Source organism: Arachis duranensis, chromosome 4 (assembly GCF_000817695.3).
Source record: "Arachis duranensis cultivar V14167 chromosome 4, aradu.V14167.gnm2.J7QH, whole genome shotgun sequence".
NCBI classification, from domain to species: Eukaryota; Viridiplantae; Streptophyta; class Magnoliopsida; order Fabales; family Fabaceae; genus Arachis; species Arachis duranensis.
This window is the reverse complement of record NC_029775.3, coordinates 110,179,174-110,195,601: the sequence shown is the minus strand read 5'-3', so window position 1 is coordinate 110,195,601 and position 16,428 is coordinate 110,179,174. Positions and strand designations below refer to the sequence as shown.

The window sequence follows — 16,428 nt, the reverse complement described above, 5'->3', positions numbered from 1 at the left end:
GTATTCTTAAAATTATTAATTTGACCCTTATACCAATTTTTTAATTTGTTTACAATTTAAATTTTTAATGAAAATTTTATTAGAGGTTTGTTTTAATTGTTATTGTTTTTTATAAATTTTATAATACTATTTTTTTGTTTTTATTTAATTATAATTTTGATATTTTATTCGATTTTATCACGTGCATGACACGTGCATTGCATGAGTAATTATACTTGTATTAATTAGGTTTGCTACATACAAAGTACAAATTGATTACAATAATACCGTATTAGGTTTGCTAGATACAAAGTACAAATTGATTACAATAACACTATAGTTATTCTTTAAATTGAAAAAAAAAATCTGTTGAAAGCCTAGCAAGTGCATGGGTTTACTACTAGTACAACTGCAAATTTTAAATCAACACAAAATGTAGCTATCAACTTTGTTAAATCAACACAAAATGTAGCTATTAACTTTTATTTTTAAACTCAAATCTTTTGCATTTAATTCTTCTCTTCATATTTCGTAGGAAAGCAGTAATGAATAACAAATTTTTCTCTCAAAAGGACTTTTTAATTTGGGACGAAAAAAAGGACCTTTAAAACAAATTTATTAATACTTATATGACAGTTATGATGTCATCCTTTTTTATATTTATACTCGTATAAACTTATTAATAATTACCTTTAATATTTCTAAGTTATATTAAACTAAATTTGAGTCTAGTAAATATATTTAATTACATGTAAGTTTATTTTTCACTAAAAATAAATAAATAATATATTTTAAAATGTACACTAAAAGAGTAAAAATTATATTAGAGTAAAAATTATATTAAAAAATATGGATAGATACCTATTATTGTACTGTAATATAAAAAAATAAATAAAAATTACTAGCCACTATAAAGAAACATAATACGTTTTTTTTCTTCATCTTGACGATACTGTTTTTTAGCTAATTTATTTTTTATAATAAATTTTCAATATTTAAAAATTATTTAATTTTATATTTTTAAATTAAATATTAATTTTTAGACACATGACAATTACCAATTTTGATATCAAATACAAATAGATTTGTGAACGAAGTGTACGTTGGGCCTAAAAAAAGTGCAGTTGAATCCACATCCATTTCTTCTTCTAACTCTTATTGTTTATGGGACAAAAATCATATTAAGTAGATGATTGCTATGATACAATTACTAATTTATACGTATCGGTACGAGATAAAAAGTGGACAAATAAAAATTTGTCACGTAAATTATATTTATCTACATCAATATTTATTTTTTATTTATTTTTTAAAAAATATTATATTACTATATATACATATACCCTCATTAATAATTTTAAAAAGACAAATATATCCTTTTGAATATTTTTGTTAAATGACTAAATAATCCTTTTTATTTTTATCACAAAAATACCCTTTTTCAATAACAACTAAAATAAAATTCAAATCATCAAATTATTTTAAAAAAGAAAAAGAAAAATCAATTAACCTTCAAAATAATTCCAATTTCAAACAAATCTGTTGTCTGTGTTTGTTCTTGTTCTTTACCCTAACTCATTGTTCTTGTTTAACCTAACCCGCCCAAAAAAATCAATTCTCCCAGTCCTCTTCTCCCTCTCCTTGCTCGTTGGTTGCTTACTTGCTTCCGCAACTTATCTCCACTGCGTGCTCCCCTGCTTCACGCCATCCTGTTATGGCCCATGTCCCGCCTTGTCCCGCCTTCGCCGCCCTACCTCGCACCGTTGGGCTGTCGATGCCTTGCCTCACGTCGTCTAAGGTATATTAGCTTTTTTGTTACTGATTCACGAGGTATATTGGCTTTTCTATAAATACAAAATCCGAATTTTCAGTTGTGGAAATCAATAGATATGGGAGTGATAGGGAGATAAACCTTTCACAATGATGAGATTCTTACAAATTTTGTACTGAGTTGATTCTGTTATAATAAGAATGGTATATTTTCTATGTTTGGGTCTTGCAGTGTTCAAACTTGGAAAAAGATGACATTCTTAGCATTGAGAACATTTTAGCAAAAGCATTGTTAGATTCACCGAATGAAAAAGAGAAGAGAATCACAACAATTAGTCCACTGGCTTCAAGCACTTGGGGAAAGGTACATTTTGATCAATCGTTTACCCATTTTCCCGAATAGCTTATGTGATTGGAATGAAGTGAGGTTGATAGCTAACAAACTTGCAGTAAAAATTCTAGCTTTGCTTTGAACTCATTTGGCATAGCTAATTTTATGATATTTTATATTATAAGATAATAAAATTATTTTACATTATCACTATAATTATAATTATATACCTATGACTGCCTCTAGTTTGCTTTACTATATTTCACTCTTTCTTTTCCCAGAAAAATAAAAAAATGCAAACAAATTTATACTGTATTGTCTGGTAAATTAATACATGGTGTGCCATGATGAACTGCAATGGGCTGTCAAGAAATTTTGATTCATAGTTTGAATGTGTTAGGAAGCTAATGGGACAGGCCTGAGCTCTTGTTCATTTGATGAACTCATCGACTTAATGGTTTTTCCTTGATTATGCTATATTGGTGTATCTATTATGACAAAATTATAATGCTAATTGCCTAATTTCATTTCAATTTCAGGAGGCCAACAAGAGTGGTAACAACTGATTACCTTCACCATGGGCAATTGTTGCATTGCTTATTCTGGGATTTAACGAGTTTATGACACTTTCTAAGGTGAGTGTTAGCTTTATAATGGACAAATATAAAGGAATAGGAATACGAAAAAAAAAAGAATAGGAACTAAGGCTTAATTTACAAAACCAATTGTTTCCATTGCTGGTAGAGCTTCTTTTCTTACTATAGTGTTCATATTATTTTGTAATCTGAATGAAAGTTATTCAGTATGCATATTTGAAAAAAGAAAAATAAAGGGTTTCATTTACACTTTTGAATTCGGTCTTTCTGTTAAAACAGTTTACAGTAATCAAATGATAAGTGTAAATAACTATTTACATATATTATTTCTTTGTTTGTTTGTGATTGTGTATTATGGAATTAGTCAAATTTGAAAAGTACTAGTTATTATTTGGTTTCAACATTATGAATCTTTGATAAAATTTACACTCTGTTTAGAAATGATTTCTTTTTGCAGTTTACGGTACAATTAGCTAAGGCATTCATAGGTTATGGTATGCTGAATTGGCTTTATCTGTTGAAAACTCTTCTTTGTACTGTGCAGGCTTCATCATGCTTTGTTTAGAAGAATTTAAGTGTTAAGACATTTGTACTTCTTTGATGACACGCCCAAAGATCTCGTCAGATGACCATGGGAAGATAAAATTGAACCAATTACCAGACAACGCACAAAAGCTTTGGAATAGTTCCCCTGAGCCGGCGAAGAAATTACTGTGGAATAGAGAGTTGGACAACTTCATTCAACTCATTCTTGATCTCTCTGTGGACATAGTAAAATACCTAGTTGTACTATGTTCATAGTTATAGTTACCTCAGTTAGTGAGTTATCTTACTCTGCACATGAATGGAAGCTGACTCTTGTTCCTATTCCATTTCTCTTTGCAAACTACCAGACAATAACAACATTCTTCTATGAGCTCGCACTCATCAAATAGAAAATAAATTCATTTTTAGTTTCATGGCTTAGTTTGAATTTAAGTAATTTATCATCTAAATTAATCACATATTTAATATTATTCTACATAGTTAATAAATAAAAAGATGTATTAATTTATACCAAGAGAAAAAATATAATTTATGACATTTAAAAAAAATAAATGAATGAGAATGAAAAACATATAAAAATATTATATTAAAATTAAAAATTTTTGACAATTAGTATAAGAGATTAAGAAATGAAGAATAGTAAAATTCTTAATATGTATAAGTTGTAGAATTTGAATACTTGTAACTGAAATTTTTTATAATTATTATTATTATGACACTTTTAATGTATATTTATTGCATTTAATTAGTACTTGATGTTTCAATTGAATAATAATAGATAAGAGTTTTTTGTTTTAATTTTTTTAAAACATTTTATTAAATAGTGATTGGTTAATTTTTATCTAACAATTTTGGGTATTAACTCTTCCCGATATGTCATTACCACTGCAAATTCTTCTACAACAAAGAGAATAAGACATGGTCAAAGAATGATAATCTATTCCAAGTAAATTATGGAAGTAATACTACACATGTGGAATAACAATTTGAAAAAGAGGAACACGTAAATATAAATTGTGGAAGAAGTACTCCACATGTAAAATAACAATTTATAATTTGACGATGAAATATTGCAATCGATAGTATATAGGGAGCAATAATTTTAAATGCACATTAATTTTGGTTGTGACGGTTGGACAGAACGATTTACAAAAGAGGAATACATAAACTTATGATACTTGCAATGAGTTCACAATTAAAATGTTATTATTTATAACAAATAAAGAGGGCTATTGAAAATGATATTGAACAATGAGAAGAGTAAACGGCAAAGTTGAAAATCTTTAGGAAGATACCTGGGACAAATTTCATACGTTGGCGGCGCCGAATAGTGATGTTGGTCTGAGATCCAGAATCAAACTCTGGCAGGAAAACCGCAAGAGGAGGAATGGAATTTGTCCTGGTCTCTGCAATTTATACAATGCGGCTCCGCCGGAGATGGAATTGCGACGTACAATTTGTTTTGAGGAAAAAACAATGACCCATGGGACCGGAAGATGATGGAGGAAATAGGATGGAATCGAAAGAGGATGAATAGGATCTTGGTAGGGAGAGGTGCTAAGAGGATGAGGATTTGAGAAAGATAATAAGCTCTTTGGTTTTGAGAGCTATTTGTTGGGGTAAATGTTAATTTGTGTTTTTGTTGTTTTAGAAATAAGTATTAATTTAGAAAAAGTTAATTTGTTAGTTTTTATTGTGTTTTTTAGTTATTTTTTGTGTTTTTTTATATGAAAATAAAAGTTGATTTGGCAAGATTTGAGTGGTGGATTCTAAAATTTTGCCAAGTAAGCGTTGGTGCTGACATGGCGTTAGTAGAATAAGAGAAATAACTTAGAAGCAATGTGGGTAAACCTATGTACCTATTTTTATATATTAAGAATAGATATCACGCTGAACTTGTATGAAGATTTCTCCTCTCCCCAGTCTCCATGCATCTCCATATATCTTCAAAGTAAAGTCACATAACATTATATAAGATGATTGAGTTTAAAAAAAATTAGGTAGAATAACCTTGCTGTTAACGTGATTTACCATTAGCATGATGATTCCATAATCCATACAAATCATATGTACTGGTTAGTTAGCCAATTAGGATATATGATGTGAATTCATCTGCAATTGTTAGCTTATTTGCATTTATGATGGGGCTAATGCTGGACACCAATTTTTTCTTTTGGTGAAGCTGGACCACAAATTTTATGGAACCAGCCTTACATATGATGCTAAAATGAGAATTTTTGTCACAACATAATGTGTAATTAGACAAATTAGCAGTCAATTTCTGTGAGTTAGTTGAAAAATGAACACACTTCTGGCATGCACCCAACTAGAATATAAGATTATGATTTATGAATTAATAATTGGCACGATTGATAAATATTATTATTAAGTTATTTCTGAGTAATCATATAGCAGAAAATTGTTATTTTGCGTTAACGTAATATACCATTTACATTTAGAGAACCCATGCAACTCTTAAAAAAATTTTGAATACATGCAAGGCCATAAAAAATTAGGTAGAATAACCTTGCTCCTCCAACTAACCAAAAAACCTGAATTGGAAAAAAAATATCTATTTCAATGGGTAGGTTAATTATAACAAAAAAAATAAAATAAAAAAATTGTATGTTGCATTTGCATAAATACTCATGCTTATTAATGCATTGAATATTTGAATTGCCACAAACCAGTATTGGATTGCTATCACACCTCAACATAAGATTTGGCACTGCCATAAAGATGAGTTTCTTTTCCTATTCTTCTTTTGATGAAGCGGTGCACTCGGTTCCATGTTCCAAAAAAGTTACCTTCGATGAAGCAGTAGATGACACAGTGCTACCAACAGTTTGATTACTTGTTGATAAATATGGCAAAGGATTGTTAGTTTGAGGAACCCCTCCTTTGCTAGCTTTCTCATAAGGTTCATTATAGTTGGAAGAAGCTTGATAGATAGGATATGAGTCCAGCTAGCTGAAAAAAAAAGGCATATGCAAACTTGGTTAGATTAATGAACTTGCTATCTATTATTATTATTATTACTAAATGTCATATGAAATTGCACAGAATTGCTATTAGTGTGTGCAACCAAAGTCATTAGCTATATTAGATTAATGAACTTGCTACTAATCAACGGTCATTCTAGAGATGCTCATTGCACCATGGCGAAAATCACCAGCGACGTCATGTTGCACCCATAGGGCTTAGGGCTTTAATGACAAGATAACCAATAAAAATGAGAATCGAATATAAAGGATTTCTGCCATAGAATAACAAACTTGGGTTAGACCAATTACATTACGTAGATGGAGTAAAGTGGTATTTGCGTGAACACAAGTTTAATAGTAACACATTATACATTTGCACATTATAAAGCTAACACTCACTTTAGAAGTATCATAAACTCGTTAAATCCCAGAATAAGCAAGGCAACAATTGCCCATGGTAGAGGTAACCAGTTGTTACCACTCTTGTTGGCCTCTTGAAATTGAAATGGAATTAGGTAATTAGCATTATAATTTTGTCATAAAAGATAACCAATATAGCATAATTAAGGAAAAACCATTAAATCAACGAGTTCATCAAAAGAACAAGAGCTCAGCCCTGTCCCATTAGCTTCCCAACACATTCAAATAATGAATTAAAATTTCTTGGCAGCGCATTGCAGTTCATCATGGCACACCATATATTAATGAATATAATACTCAGTATTGAAATATGAACAAATAGAAGCAGGAAAATTAATTTACTAGACAATAACAGTATAAATTTGTTTGCATTTTTTTTCGAAAAATAAAGAGTAAAATATAGCAAAGCAAACTAGAGGTAGTGATATCATAGGTATATAATTATAATTATAGTGATAATGAAAAATAATGTTATCTTATAATATAACATATCATAAAATTAGCTATGTCAAACGAGTTCAAAGCAAAGATAGAATTTTTGCTACAAATTTGCTAGGTATCAACCTCACTTCATTCCAATCACATAAACTATTTATGAAAATGGGTAAATAATTGATCAAAATGCACATTTTCCCAAGTGTTTGAAGCAAGTGGATCAACTGTTGTGATTCTATTCTCTTTTTCATTGGGTGAATCTAACAATACTTTTGCTAAAATATTCTCAATGCTAAGAGTGTCATCTTTTTTCAAATTTGAACATTGCAAGACTCAAGCATAGGAAATATACCATTCTTATTAGAACAGAATCAACTCAGTACAAAATTTGTAAGAACCACATCAATGTGAAAGGTTCATCTCCCTATCATCCCCATCCATTGATTTTCACAAACTGAACATTCAGATTTTGTGTTTACAAAGAAGCCAATATACCTCGTGAATCAATAACAAAAAAGCTAATATACCTTAGACGACGTGAGGCAAGGCATCGATAGCCCAACGGCACGAGGGAGGGTGGCGACAGCCTGCCGGTGCGAGGCAGGGCAGTGAAGACGGGACAAAGCGGGACACGGGCCATGACAGGATGGCGTGAAGCAGAGGAGCACGCAGCGAAAACAGTTTGGGAAAGCAACCAACGAGCAAGGAGAAGGAGAAGAGGACTGGGAGAATTGATTTTTCTGGGTAGGTTAGGGTAAAGAACAAGAACAATGAATTATGATAAACAACAAGAACAAACGATAATAGATTTGTTTGAAATTGGAATTATTTTTAAGGTTAATTGATTTTTTTTAAATAGTTTGATGATTTGAATTTTATTTTAGTTGTTATTGAAAAAAGGTATTTCTGTGATAGAAATAAAAAGAATTATTTAATTATTTAACAAAAATATTTAAAATAATATATTTGTCTTTTTAGAATTATTAATGAAGATATTTTTGTATATACAGTAATATAATATTTTTTAAAAAATAAATATTGATATAGATAAATATAATTGACGTGATAAATCTTTATTTGTCTACTTTTTATCTTATACTAATACGTATAAATTAGTAATCATACCTTTATTCTAATTTAAACTCCCTACTTCACCTCGTATATGTATCTTTTAGCATGTAGATATCAATTATATGAATTAATCGGGATAGAATTCACGTTATATATGAACCCTACCTACAAGGCTACAACTCTATCCGCAGTCCGCTCATGCGAACCTTACTTGTTGGTGATCATTGAGTACATACGACTGCAAATAATGATTCCAGCCCTATCAAGTAAATAGTAGCTAAATTCTCAACCACACACTCTTTTTACATAACCGCAAGTTACATTCGGTTGTTTTGTTTTTGTCTTCAATTTTTTCTCTCTTTTAATTCTTCTTTCTTATCTTATCCTCTACTTTCTCTCTCTTTTTCTCTATTAAATTCTGAAATATTTATCTCAAAATATACAACAGTACATTTTTTTATGAACAAAAAAAAAAGTATGAGTAAGAAAGAATTGAAAAAAGAAGAGAATTTTTTGTTAAGACTCACAAATAAAATTGTATATTATAATTTTATATCTTTTTACATACACAATACAAAAATATACAATTGTATATAGAGAATTGTGTAACACACTGCTAACTAACTTATTAACTATCTGTAATGTTAATATTCCCAATATTCCCTTCAAACTGAGGGAGAGATTACCAAACACCTTCAGTTTGTCTCGATACTTAATAAAAGATACATCAGATAGGAGTTTAGTCAGGATATTCGTTACCTGATATTGAGAAGAAATATGAACCATATATATAATTGCTTAGCATTCACTAAATTCGTTATAAAATGTAAATCCAGTTCTAGATATTTACATCTACTATGCAAGACTAGATTGACTGACAGTAAACAAGCACCTTGATTGTTATAGTATATGGTAGGAGCTACTGGTTGAGGTATCTTGAGCTCTCTCACAAGCTTTTGGATGGACATGATCTTTGCTAGTGCTGCTGCAACCGCTCGATATTTTGCCTCTGTGCTACTGCTAGTGCGACTCACCTTAGTTTGCTTCACACTTCTCTACGAGATTAGATTACAAACGAAATAAACACAGTATCCAGTAATTGACGTGTAATCGTCCAAATTTCCACCACAATCAGCATATGTAAATGCAAGGATACAAAAGTAAGTAGATTTTGAAAATAAAATACCATAGTTTACTATATCTTTGACGAATCTAAGTATACGCTTGACATTTTTCTAATGTTGTATTGTTGGACTGTGCATAAATTGAGACATCCGATTAACTGCAAATGAAATGTCAGGTCTGGTCAAATATTGCAACACATCAACAATTGCTCGATATTCTCTCGAATTATGATACGCTTCAGAATCATTGGTTGATAATTTGATGCTTGTCATCATCGAAGTTGGTAATGGGTTTGAATGTTCCATTCCTAACTTTTTCAGAAGCTTTGCGGCATATTTGGATTGAGTAACTAGCAGCTATCCCTTGGGTAAATAGTTAGCTTCCAAGCCTAGAAAATAACTAAATTTTTCTAGCTCTTTTAGAGAAAAAACTACTTTGAGTTCACAGATTAATAGAGAGATTTTATTTGGATTATTATCCGTGACAATAATATCATCAATGTAAAATAAGAGATATATAACATAGGTATTTGTGACTTTCATGAACAAGGATACATCAGACTTAGTATTGGTAAACCCAATCTGGGTTAAAGTATTTGAAAGTGTGTTAAACCAAGCTCGAGGAGCCTGTTTTAACCCATAAATAGCTCTGTTCAGATCACAAACAAGTGAAGGGTTAGTAGTCACATAGCCCTCAAGTTGAACCATATAAGCCTATTCATCTAATTTATCATTTAATTTAAAAAGGCATTGTCAAAGTCAAATTGCCTAATATCTCAGCCTAAAGACACTGCTAAAGTTAATATAATCCTGACTGTTATTGGTCTAATAAGGGGACTAAATATCTAATCATAATCTATTCTTTCATTTTGGTGGAATTTCTAAGCCACCAATCTAGCTTTGTATCTAAGAATTCTGCTCTGAGAGTCTCTTTTAATTGCAAAAACCCATTTATTGCCCAAGACATTAGCATTTGATGGAGCCTAACTTAAATCCCAAGTTTCACATTTTAGAAGGACTTCGTATTTTGAATCCATAGCAGCTTTCCAATGTGATGACTGTAAGGCCTGTTTAACGTTTTTGGAAATATCGTTAGTAAGATTAATAACCGTGGTTGTAGAAGCAATTAAGACAGTAGAAGAGCTATTTTTAGCTTTAGATCTAGTTATCATTTGATGAGTGTTTCTGGGTGAAAGAGAAGGTGAAGTAGGGGTAATTGAATCTCAATACCCCTATCAGAATTGTAGAACCTGGTGATGCCTGAGAACGAGACAAAAAGCTCTTGTCTGCTGAATTTGATATTGAGTGATCAGAACCATTGTCTGGAGACTCAGTATGAGTTGAACATTCTGAAATGTGAGGAGGAGCAAAGGAAGGAAGGTACGCTTCTAATGTAGTCACTGTATCAATATTTGTTGAGCCAGGAGTTGAAGCCTGTGATAAATGAGAGTTTGATGGAACAGAGGTGTAGAAAAGCTGAAATATAAAAGCTACAGTCTGAGATGTAGTTAGTGTATGCTGAGTATCTATAAAATGATTAGTTGAAAATATTTTTTAGTATGGAAACAGCCTGTCATTAACATGTTTGGCCATATGCATTTTTTCATTTCTTGCTAAGCATTTATAGTCTTTGAACTTAGAATCATATCCAAAACAGAGACAGAGTTCAAATTTATATTCAAACTTGGTCTTATTATAAGGTCGTAAAAATGGATAACAAGCACATCTAAAGATCTTAAAGAAAGTATAATCTGGTTTATGTTGAAATAACACTTCATAAGGACATATATTTTCCAAGCTTATAGTTGAGAGTCTATTAATAATGTAAATTGAACTTGTAAAAGTATCCTCCCAAAATTGCAATGGGAGAGGCGCTATTGCCAGCAGAGAAAGCCCCATCTTAGTAATGTGACGGTGCTTTCTCTCAACCGAACATTGTTGATGTTGACTGTAGGGGCAGGATTTGCGATGAACTATGCCTTTTGCAACTAGAAAAGTGTTAAAAGAATTCGAAAGAAATTTTGCCCCATATCAGTTTGGATGGATTTCAGCTTGCAACAAAGTTATTTTTCCATAAGCAATTTATAATGTTGTAGGGTTGTAACTTCTTGAGATCTCTTGCTTAGCATAAAAATACTAATAAATTTAGAATCAGCATCAACAAAACAAATATAATACTTATAGCCATTTCTAAATGTAACAGGGGCAGGACTTTAAATATCTGCAAACACCAGTTCAAATGGTGATTTGTATGTAGTTTCAATGCTAGAAAAATATAAACGATATATTTTGGCAAGAGAACAGGTTTCACACATATTATCAAGGTGAGGATTAGAAGGTATAGGCAAAGAGCAATGTTTAAGAACAGTAATAATAATTTTTATTGCACAATAACCTAATCTTTTATGCCACAATTCAATGTTTGATACAGAATTATGGTGGCATTTACGTTGGTCTTTCTTAATGTTTGTCTAACACAGTTGTATTTTTTTTTTTTGCAAAAACACCCTTAATCAATTATTATAACATCAGTACTATATCTCTTATTTATTACAAGAATAACCCAATATTAATCATTTACCATCATATCCCTATTTTTTTATTGGGCCAATTAAAATTATATTAATGACTAATTTAACAAAACACCAGAAAATCTGAAACCTCTTAGGGTTCATATGGAGCACGCACTTGATAATGGAGGCAGCAATGGTGGTTTCGACAGTGGCACAAGAGAAGTGCGACCACCGGTAAGTCTTCTCTATTGCATGAATATTGTATTTTATCACATAGTTTCTTCTTCCTTCCGTATTAATCTGCTTGAACATTGATGTTTCTTTTTCCTTTTGTTTTTTTTAATCGATATTGAGTTTGATAGCATAAGAAAAATTATTTTCTACATTTTCAACGCTTTCTTCTATTTTACTTATTTTAGAATTTAATAAGTTAAAAAAATATAGAACCAGAACAGTGCTATTATTTTCATGTTAGTGGTCTCTGCACTTTGATTTATTAGAATACAATTTTTTTATGTTTTTCCGGTTGCAATTAATTGCTAAGTAGGATCTTGAAGTGGATGATAAAATGGAAGAAAGAGTATTCTTTGATGAGATGATAGAAGAGTTAGATGATACAGAGGAATTTCAAGGAATGTATCAAGATGAAATTGAGCAAGAAGCTGTGAATTCTGAGGATTTAGGGGAGCATGAATTTCAAGAAATGTTTGATGGGAACGATTTTTCACATGAGGTGGATGAATTATATCGAATAGAAGATATTGAAAATATTGCCATGGTTAATTTTCTGAACATAGGTGCTCATGAGATGGAATGCTTTCATTTTCCTAATCTTCAGATAGCATTTGATTTCTATAACCATTATGCGAAATCTGTTGGTTTTGGTGCTAGAAAAAGTAAGACTTGGAAAAATAGCAAAGGAGAATATGTGAAGCAATTGTTTGTGTGCTCTCGTGAGGGATTTAGACCAGAAAAATATTATAATATGGAAAACAGAAAAAGGGAGCCAAAATCTGAGACTCGTTGTGGTTGTCTGGCTAGGTTTGTAGTTCGTTTTGTAGCTTACACTGGAAGATGGCATGTGGCTTTGTTTGTTGAATCGCACAATCATGATTGCCTTGATCCTAGGTTAGTTGGTTTTCTTCCTACACATAGAAAAATGGCAGAAGCTGATGCTAGTCAAATGAACAACATGAAGGATGCAGGCATTAGCACACCCCATATATATGCTATGTTAGCTAATCAAGCAAGTGGTTATGAAAATGTTAATTATACCTTAAGGGATATGTATAATGAGATTGCTAGGCGAAGGCGTCATGTCCTGGGTGATGCAAGAGCGGCATTGCGATACCTCAAAAACCAGAAAGCTGAAGATACAAGCCTCTATTATGAGCACATAGTTGATGCTAAAGGGGTATTGCGAGCTCTATTTTGGTGTGATGGAAGAAGCCAATTAGATTATGAAGTATTTGGAGATGTGCTTGCCTTTGATGCGACATACAAGAAGAACAAGTACTTATGTCCGGTAGTAGTGTTTTCCGGTGTGAATCATCACAATCAAACAGTGGTATTTGGAAGTGCTCTAGTTACCGATGAGAGTAAGGAGGTCTACGTGTGGTTATTACAGCAACTATTGGCAGCCATGAAGGGAAAAGCACCTGTATCTGTGATTACAGATGGTGCTCCATCAATGAGATTTGCAATTGAGACGGTATTTCCAAATGCCCATCATAGATTATGTGCTTGGCACCTCATTCGGAACGCCACAAGTAATGTTGGAAACCCAAAATTTACATCTATGTTCAAGAAGTGCATGCTAGGAGATTATGAGATTAGTGTGTTTGAGCAGAAGTGGTTTGGAATGGTTGAGGAGTTTGGTGTAGCTGAAAAGAATTGGATTATTGACATGTACGAGAAAAGGCATATGTGGGCCACTGCACATATTCGAGGCAAGTTTTTTGCAGGATTTAGGACAACTTCTCGATGCGAAGGTTTGCACTCTATTATTGCAAAATATGTTAAATCTCAATACAATTTGGTTGATTTCATAAAGCATTTTAAGCGGTGTCTTACCTACCTAAGATATAAGGAGGTTGAAGCTGACTATGTTTCCATATCTGGTCTTCCGGTACTTAAAACAGCATTAGAACCTCTGGAAAGGTCTGCATCAAATTTCTATACACGAGAGTTATTTTTTATATTTCGACCAATGCTTGTTAGGGCTGCAAGAATGAAGGTTGTGCAAGATGTGGCATTTGATTCATTTGTACTTTATACAATATCTAAATATGGAAGTCTAAATAGTTCATGGGAGGTGTCTGTGGATAATGAAAGGACGAAATTTAATTGTTCATGCTTAAGGATGGATTCTTTTGGAATTCCGTGTGAGCATATAGTTTGTGTGCTGGTGTTTCTTAACATCCTTGAGCTGCCAAAGTCTCTTGTGTTGACAAGATGGTCGAAGAATGCCAAGACAAGCACTTTTGATTCAAGTGGCGTTACTTGGGAGTCTATAATATTGAGTCAATATGGATGCTTGATGGATTGGTGTCGGCAGCTGTCCTATATCGCTAGTCGAAGGCAGGAGAGATTCCACCTTGTTTGAGATACTGTTATGAGCCTAATCGAAGATTTCAAGATTGAAGATGAACAAGAAAAGCAAGTTGGTGCGCAAGCTGATGATTCAGATGGTATTTTTCCTAAGAATCCACAAAGTTGTAGGTCTAAGTGTCGTCCAGGTGAGAAGATCAAACGAAAACCACAACAATGTAGTATTTGTCGCATGGAAGGGCACAATAAAAAATCTTGTCCATTGGCAAAGAACATTCAGCAGCAGACCAATGCAACTTCTTATGGCATAAATAGGAACCATGTTGAGAAAGGTTTAGATGCAGATGCAGAAATGGTAATATTTGGTTTAATGATTTGCGTACCACAACATATTAATTATATATTTTTCATTAATAAGAGTGGAGATTGATCAATATTTTATTTGATATTGCAGGAATTTTGGGCATCTGATCTTGAAGAAGATTATGAAGAACAAGAGTTTTGGGCAGGAGATTCTGATGCAAGTGTCGACATGGAACTTAGTGAAGAGTTCTCGATTTAGTATTATATAAATTATTATTATGTGATATTTGAATAAAACTTGAGTAATTGAACTTTGTGTATGAATTTTTATGATGAACTTGGTCTTATTTGCTTAATTGCTATGAAAAAAGTGAGATTTGAGACAAGATTGGTATATTTACAATAATGAGTAAATTTTGAGTTATGGCTTACAAGAGACGGTTTTGTGATCTTGTAATTGTAAGATGCAAAACTCAGCAAGAAGAGTCTTATTATGATTAGTTAAAGCATGAAAGATTGTAAAAGAAGTGCAGTTGGGTTAATTGTGAAGAAGGTTCAATACGGACATCACTCTCTGTTCTTCTTAACTTTTGTATGAATTTTATTGAGGAATATGTGCATGAAAGGCATCCTTTCTATGGCATGATAGTGTGGTTATGTATTTGTTGAGACATGTGTCTGAACGCTGGAATAAAAAAAATCATGTGTGAATCTTTAACTAATCATTTTCAATTTAGAATGGCAAAAAACACATGATGAATATAGGTGAGCATAACGTTACAACAAACTCACACACATGTAAATTCACACACATGTTCCAACAAACTCCTAAAATAAAAATAGTAAAATATTATTGATCTTTGTATTTATTACGAATATAATAATGTAACAAAGTTTTCAGACCAGACAAACTTTCTCCTTTAAAATAATAATTCAACAAATAAATTATAAATGTCACTAATCTCGTTCACAATTGAAGATTAAAGCAAATTTTGAAAATAATAACTAAATATGCAAAAATGTTGCTCTCCATGCTGTTCACGCTAAAGCGTAGCCCAGAACTCATTGCTCTTCTTCTGAAACTCATATTTGTGGTCATTGAACATCCCCAACAAAAGATCCACCACAACGGATGTACGGATATATTGCTCATTTAGCTGCAAATATGGAATAATTAGTTAAATAATATGCTCTGCATGCATATAATTAATCAATATATCTTTGGCTAACTTACAATGCCCGACACTGTGTGATTAAACTTCTCTCTCATAGACAACCATTGAAGAACCCAGAGACCAGAGTCGCGACTAAAAGTTCAGTGGCAATATTAAATAGTTAGTGTCAATAAAAGATCGCTTTAATTAAAGATGAATATAAAAGATTCATTCCAATTATGTGTACCTTTGAGGACATTTGGGCACCCCTCTAGCCTCTTTCACATCAAAGTTCATGAAATCTTTTCTTTCAGGAATGTCACCTTTTAGGTAATGACCAGAAGTTACCATATCTGATAATTTTAAAGCCTGAAAATTATATTCATGACAACATTGTTAAGGTTCATATATTATTTTACATGTGTATAAAGAAATAGATTAAGGACACCTCACCAAAGATTTCATAATTTCTTGTCTTGGCTCAACTTGATCGTCATTTAGATTAGAATCAAACTGATATAATTTTTCATCCAATAAGCTAATGACCATAAGATACCAGTGGTCACCTTCTTCCTTAATTGGCACATAAATCTACAGCAGATAGTTAAGTGTAGATCGTTTCACATTAAACTCGTAAATTTAGATTTAATGA

At 31.9% G+C, this 16,428-nt stretch overlaps 1 protein-coding gene and 1 long non-coding RNA gene across 2 annotated transcripts; one reads left to right on the top strand and one right to left on the bottom strand.

Annotated features, from left to right (window-relative positions):
* Window positions 1–5,825: 5,825 nt before the first annotated feature.
* LOC107485893 (uncharacterized) lies at window positions 5,826–7,799 on the bottom strand. Its single transcript, XR_002374529.2, has 3 exons — window positions 7,589–7,799; window positions 6,606–6,699; window positions 5,826–6,192 (listed from the first exon to the last, which is right to left on the bottom strand). It is a non-coding gene; the product is annotated as an uncharacterized LOC107485893 (long non-coding RNA).
* A 4,128-nt stretch (window positions 7,800–11,927) lies between these two features.
* LOC110280242 (protein FAR1-RELATED SEQUENCE 5-like) lies at window positions 11,928–15,180 on the top strand. The gene is made up of 3 exons (XM_021140948.2): window positions 11,928–12,003; window positions 12,317–14,674; window positions 14,774–15,180. Exons 1-2 carry the CDS (start codon window positions 11,932–11,934, stop codon window positions 14,372–14,374), a joined length of 2,130 nt encoding a protein of 709 aa, XP_020996607.1. The 5' UTR covers window positions 11,928–11,931; the 3' UTR covers window positions 14,375–14,674; window positions 14,774–15,180.
* The last annotated feature ends 1,248 nt before the right edge of the window (window positions 15,181–16,428 follow it).

What these genes read in the sequence shown, in the direction of transcription:
- LOC110280242 (XM_021140948.2), top strand. Translation starts at nt 11,932, where the DNA reads ATGGAGCACGCACTTGATAATGGAGGCAGCAATGGTGGTTTCGACAGT. An exon ending in CAAGAGAAGTGCGACCACCG is followed by an intron (nt 12,004 to 12,316) that starts GTAAGTCTTCTC and finishes ATTGCTAAGTAG; the next exon opens with GATCTTGAAGTGGATGATAA.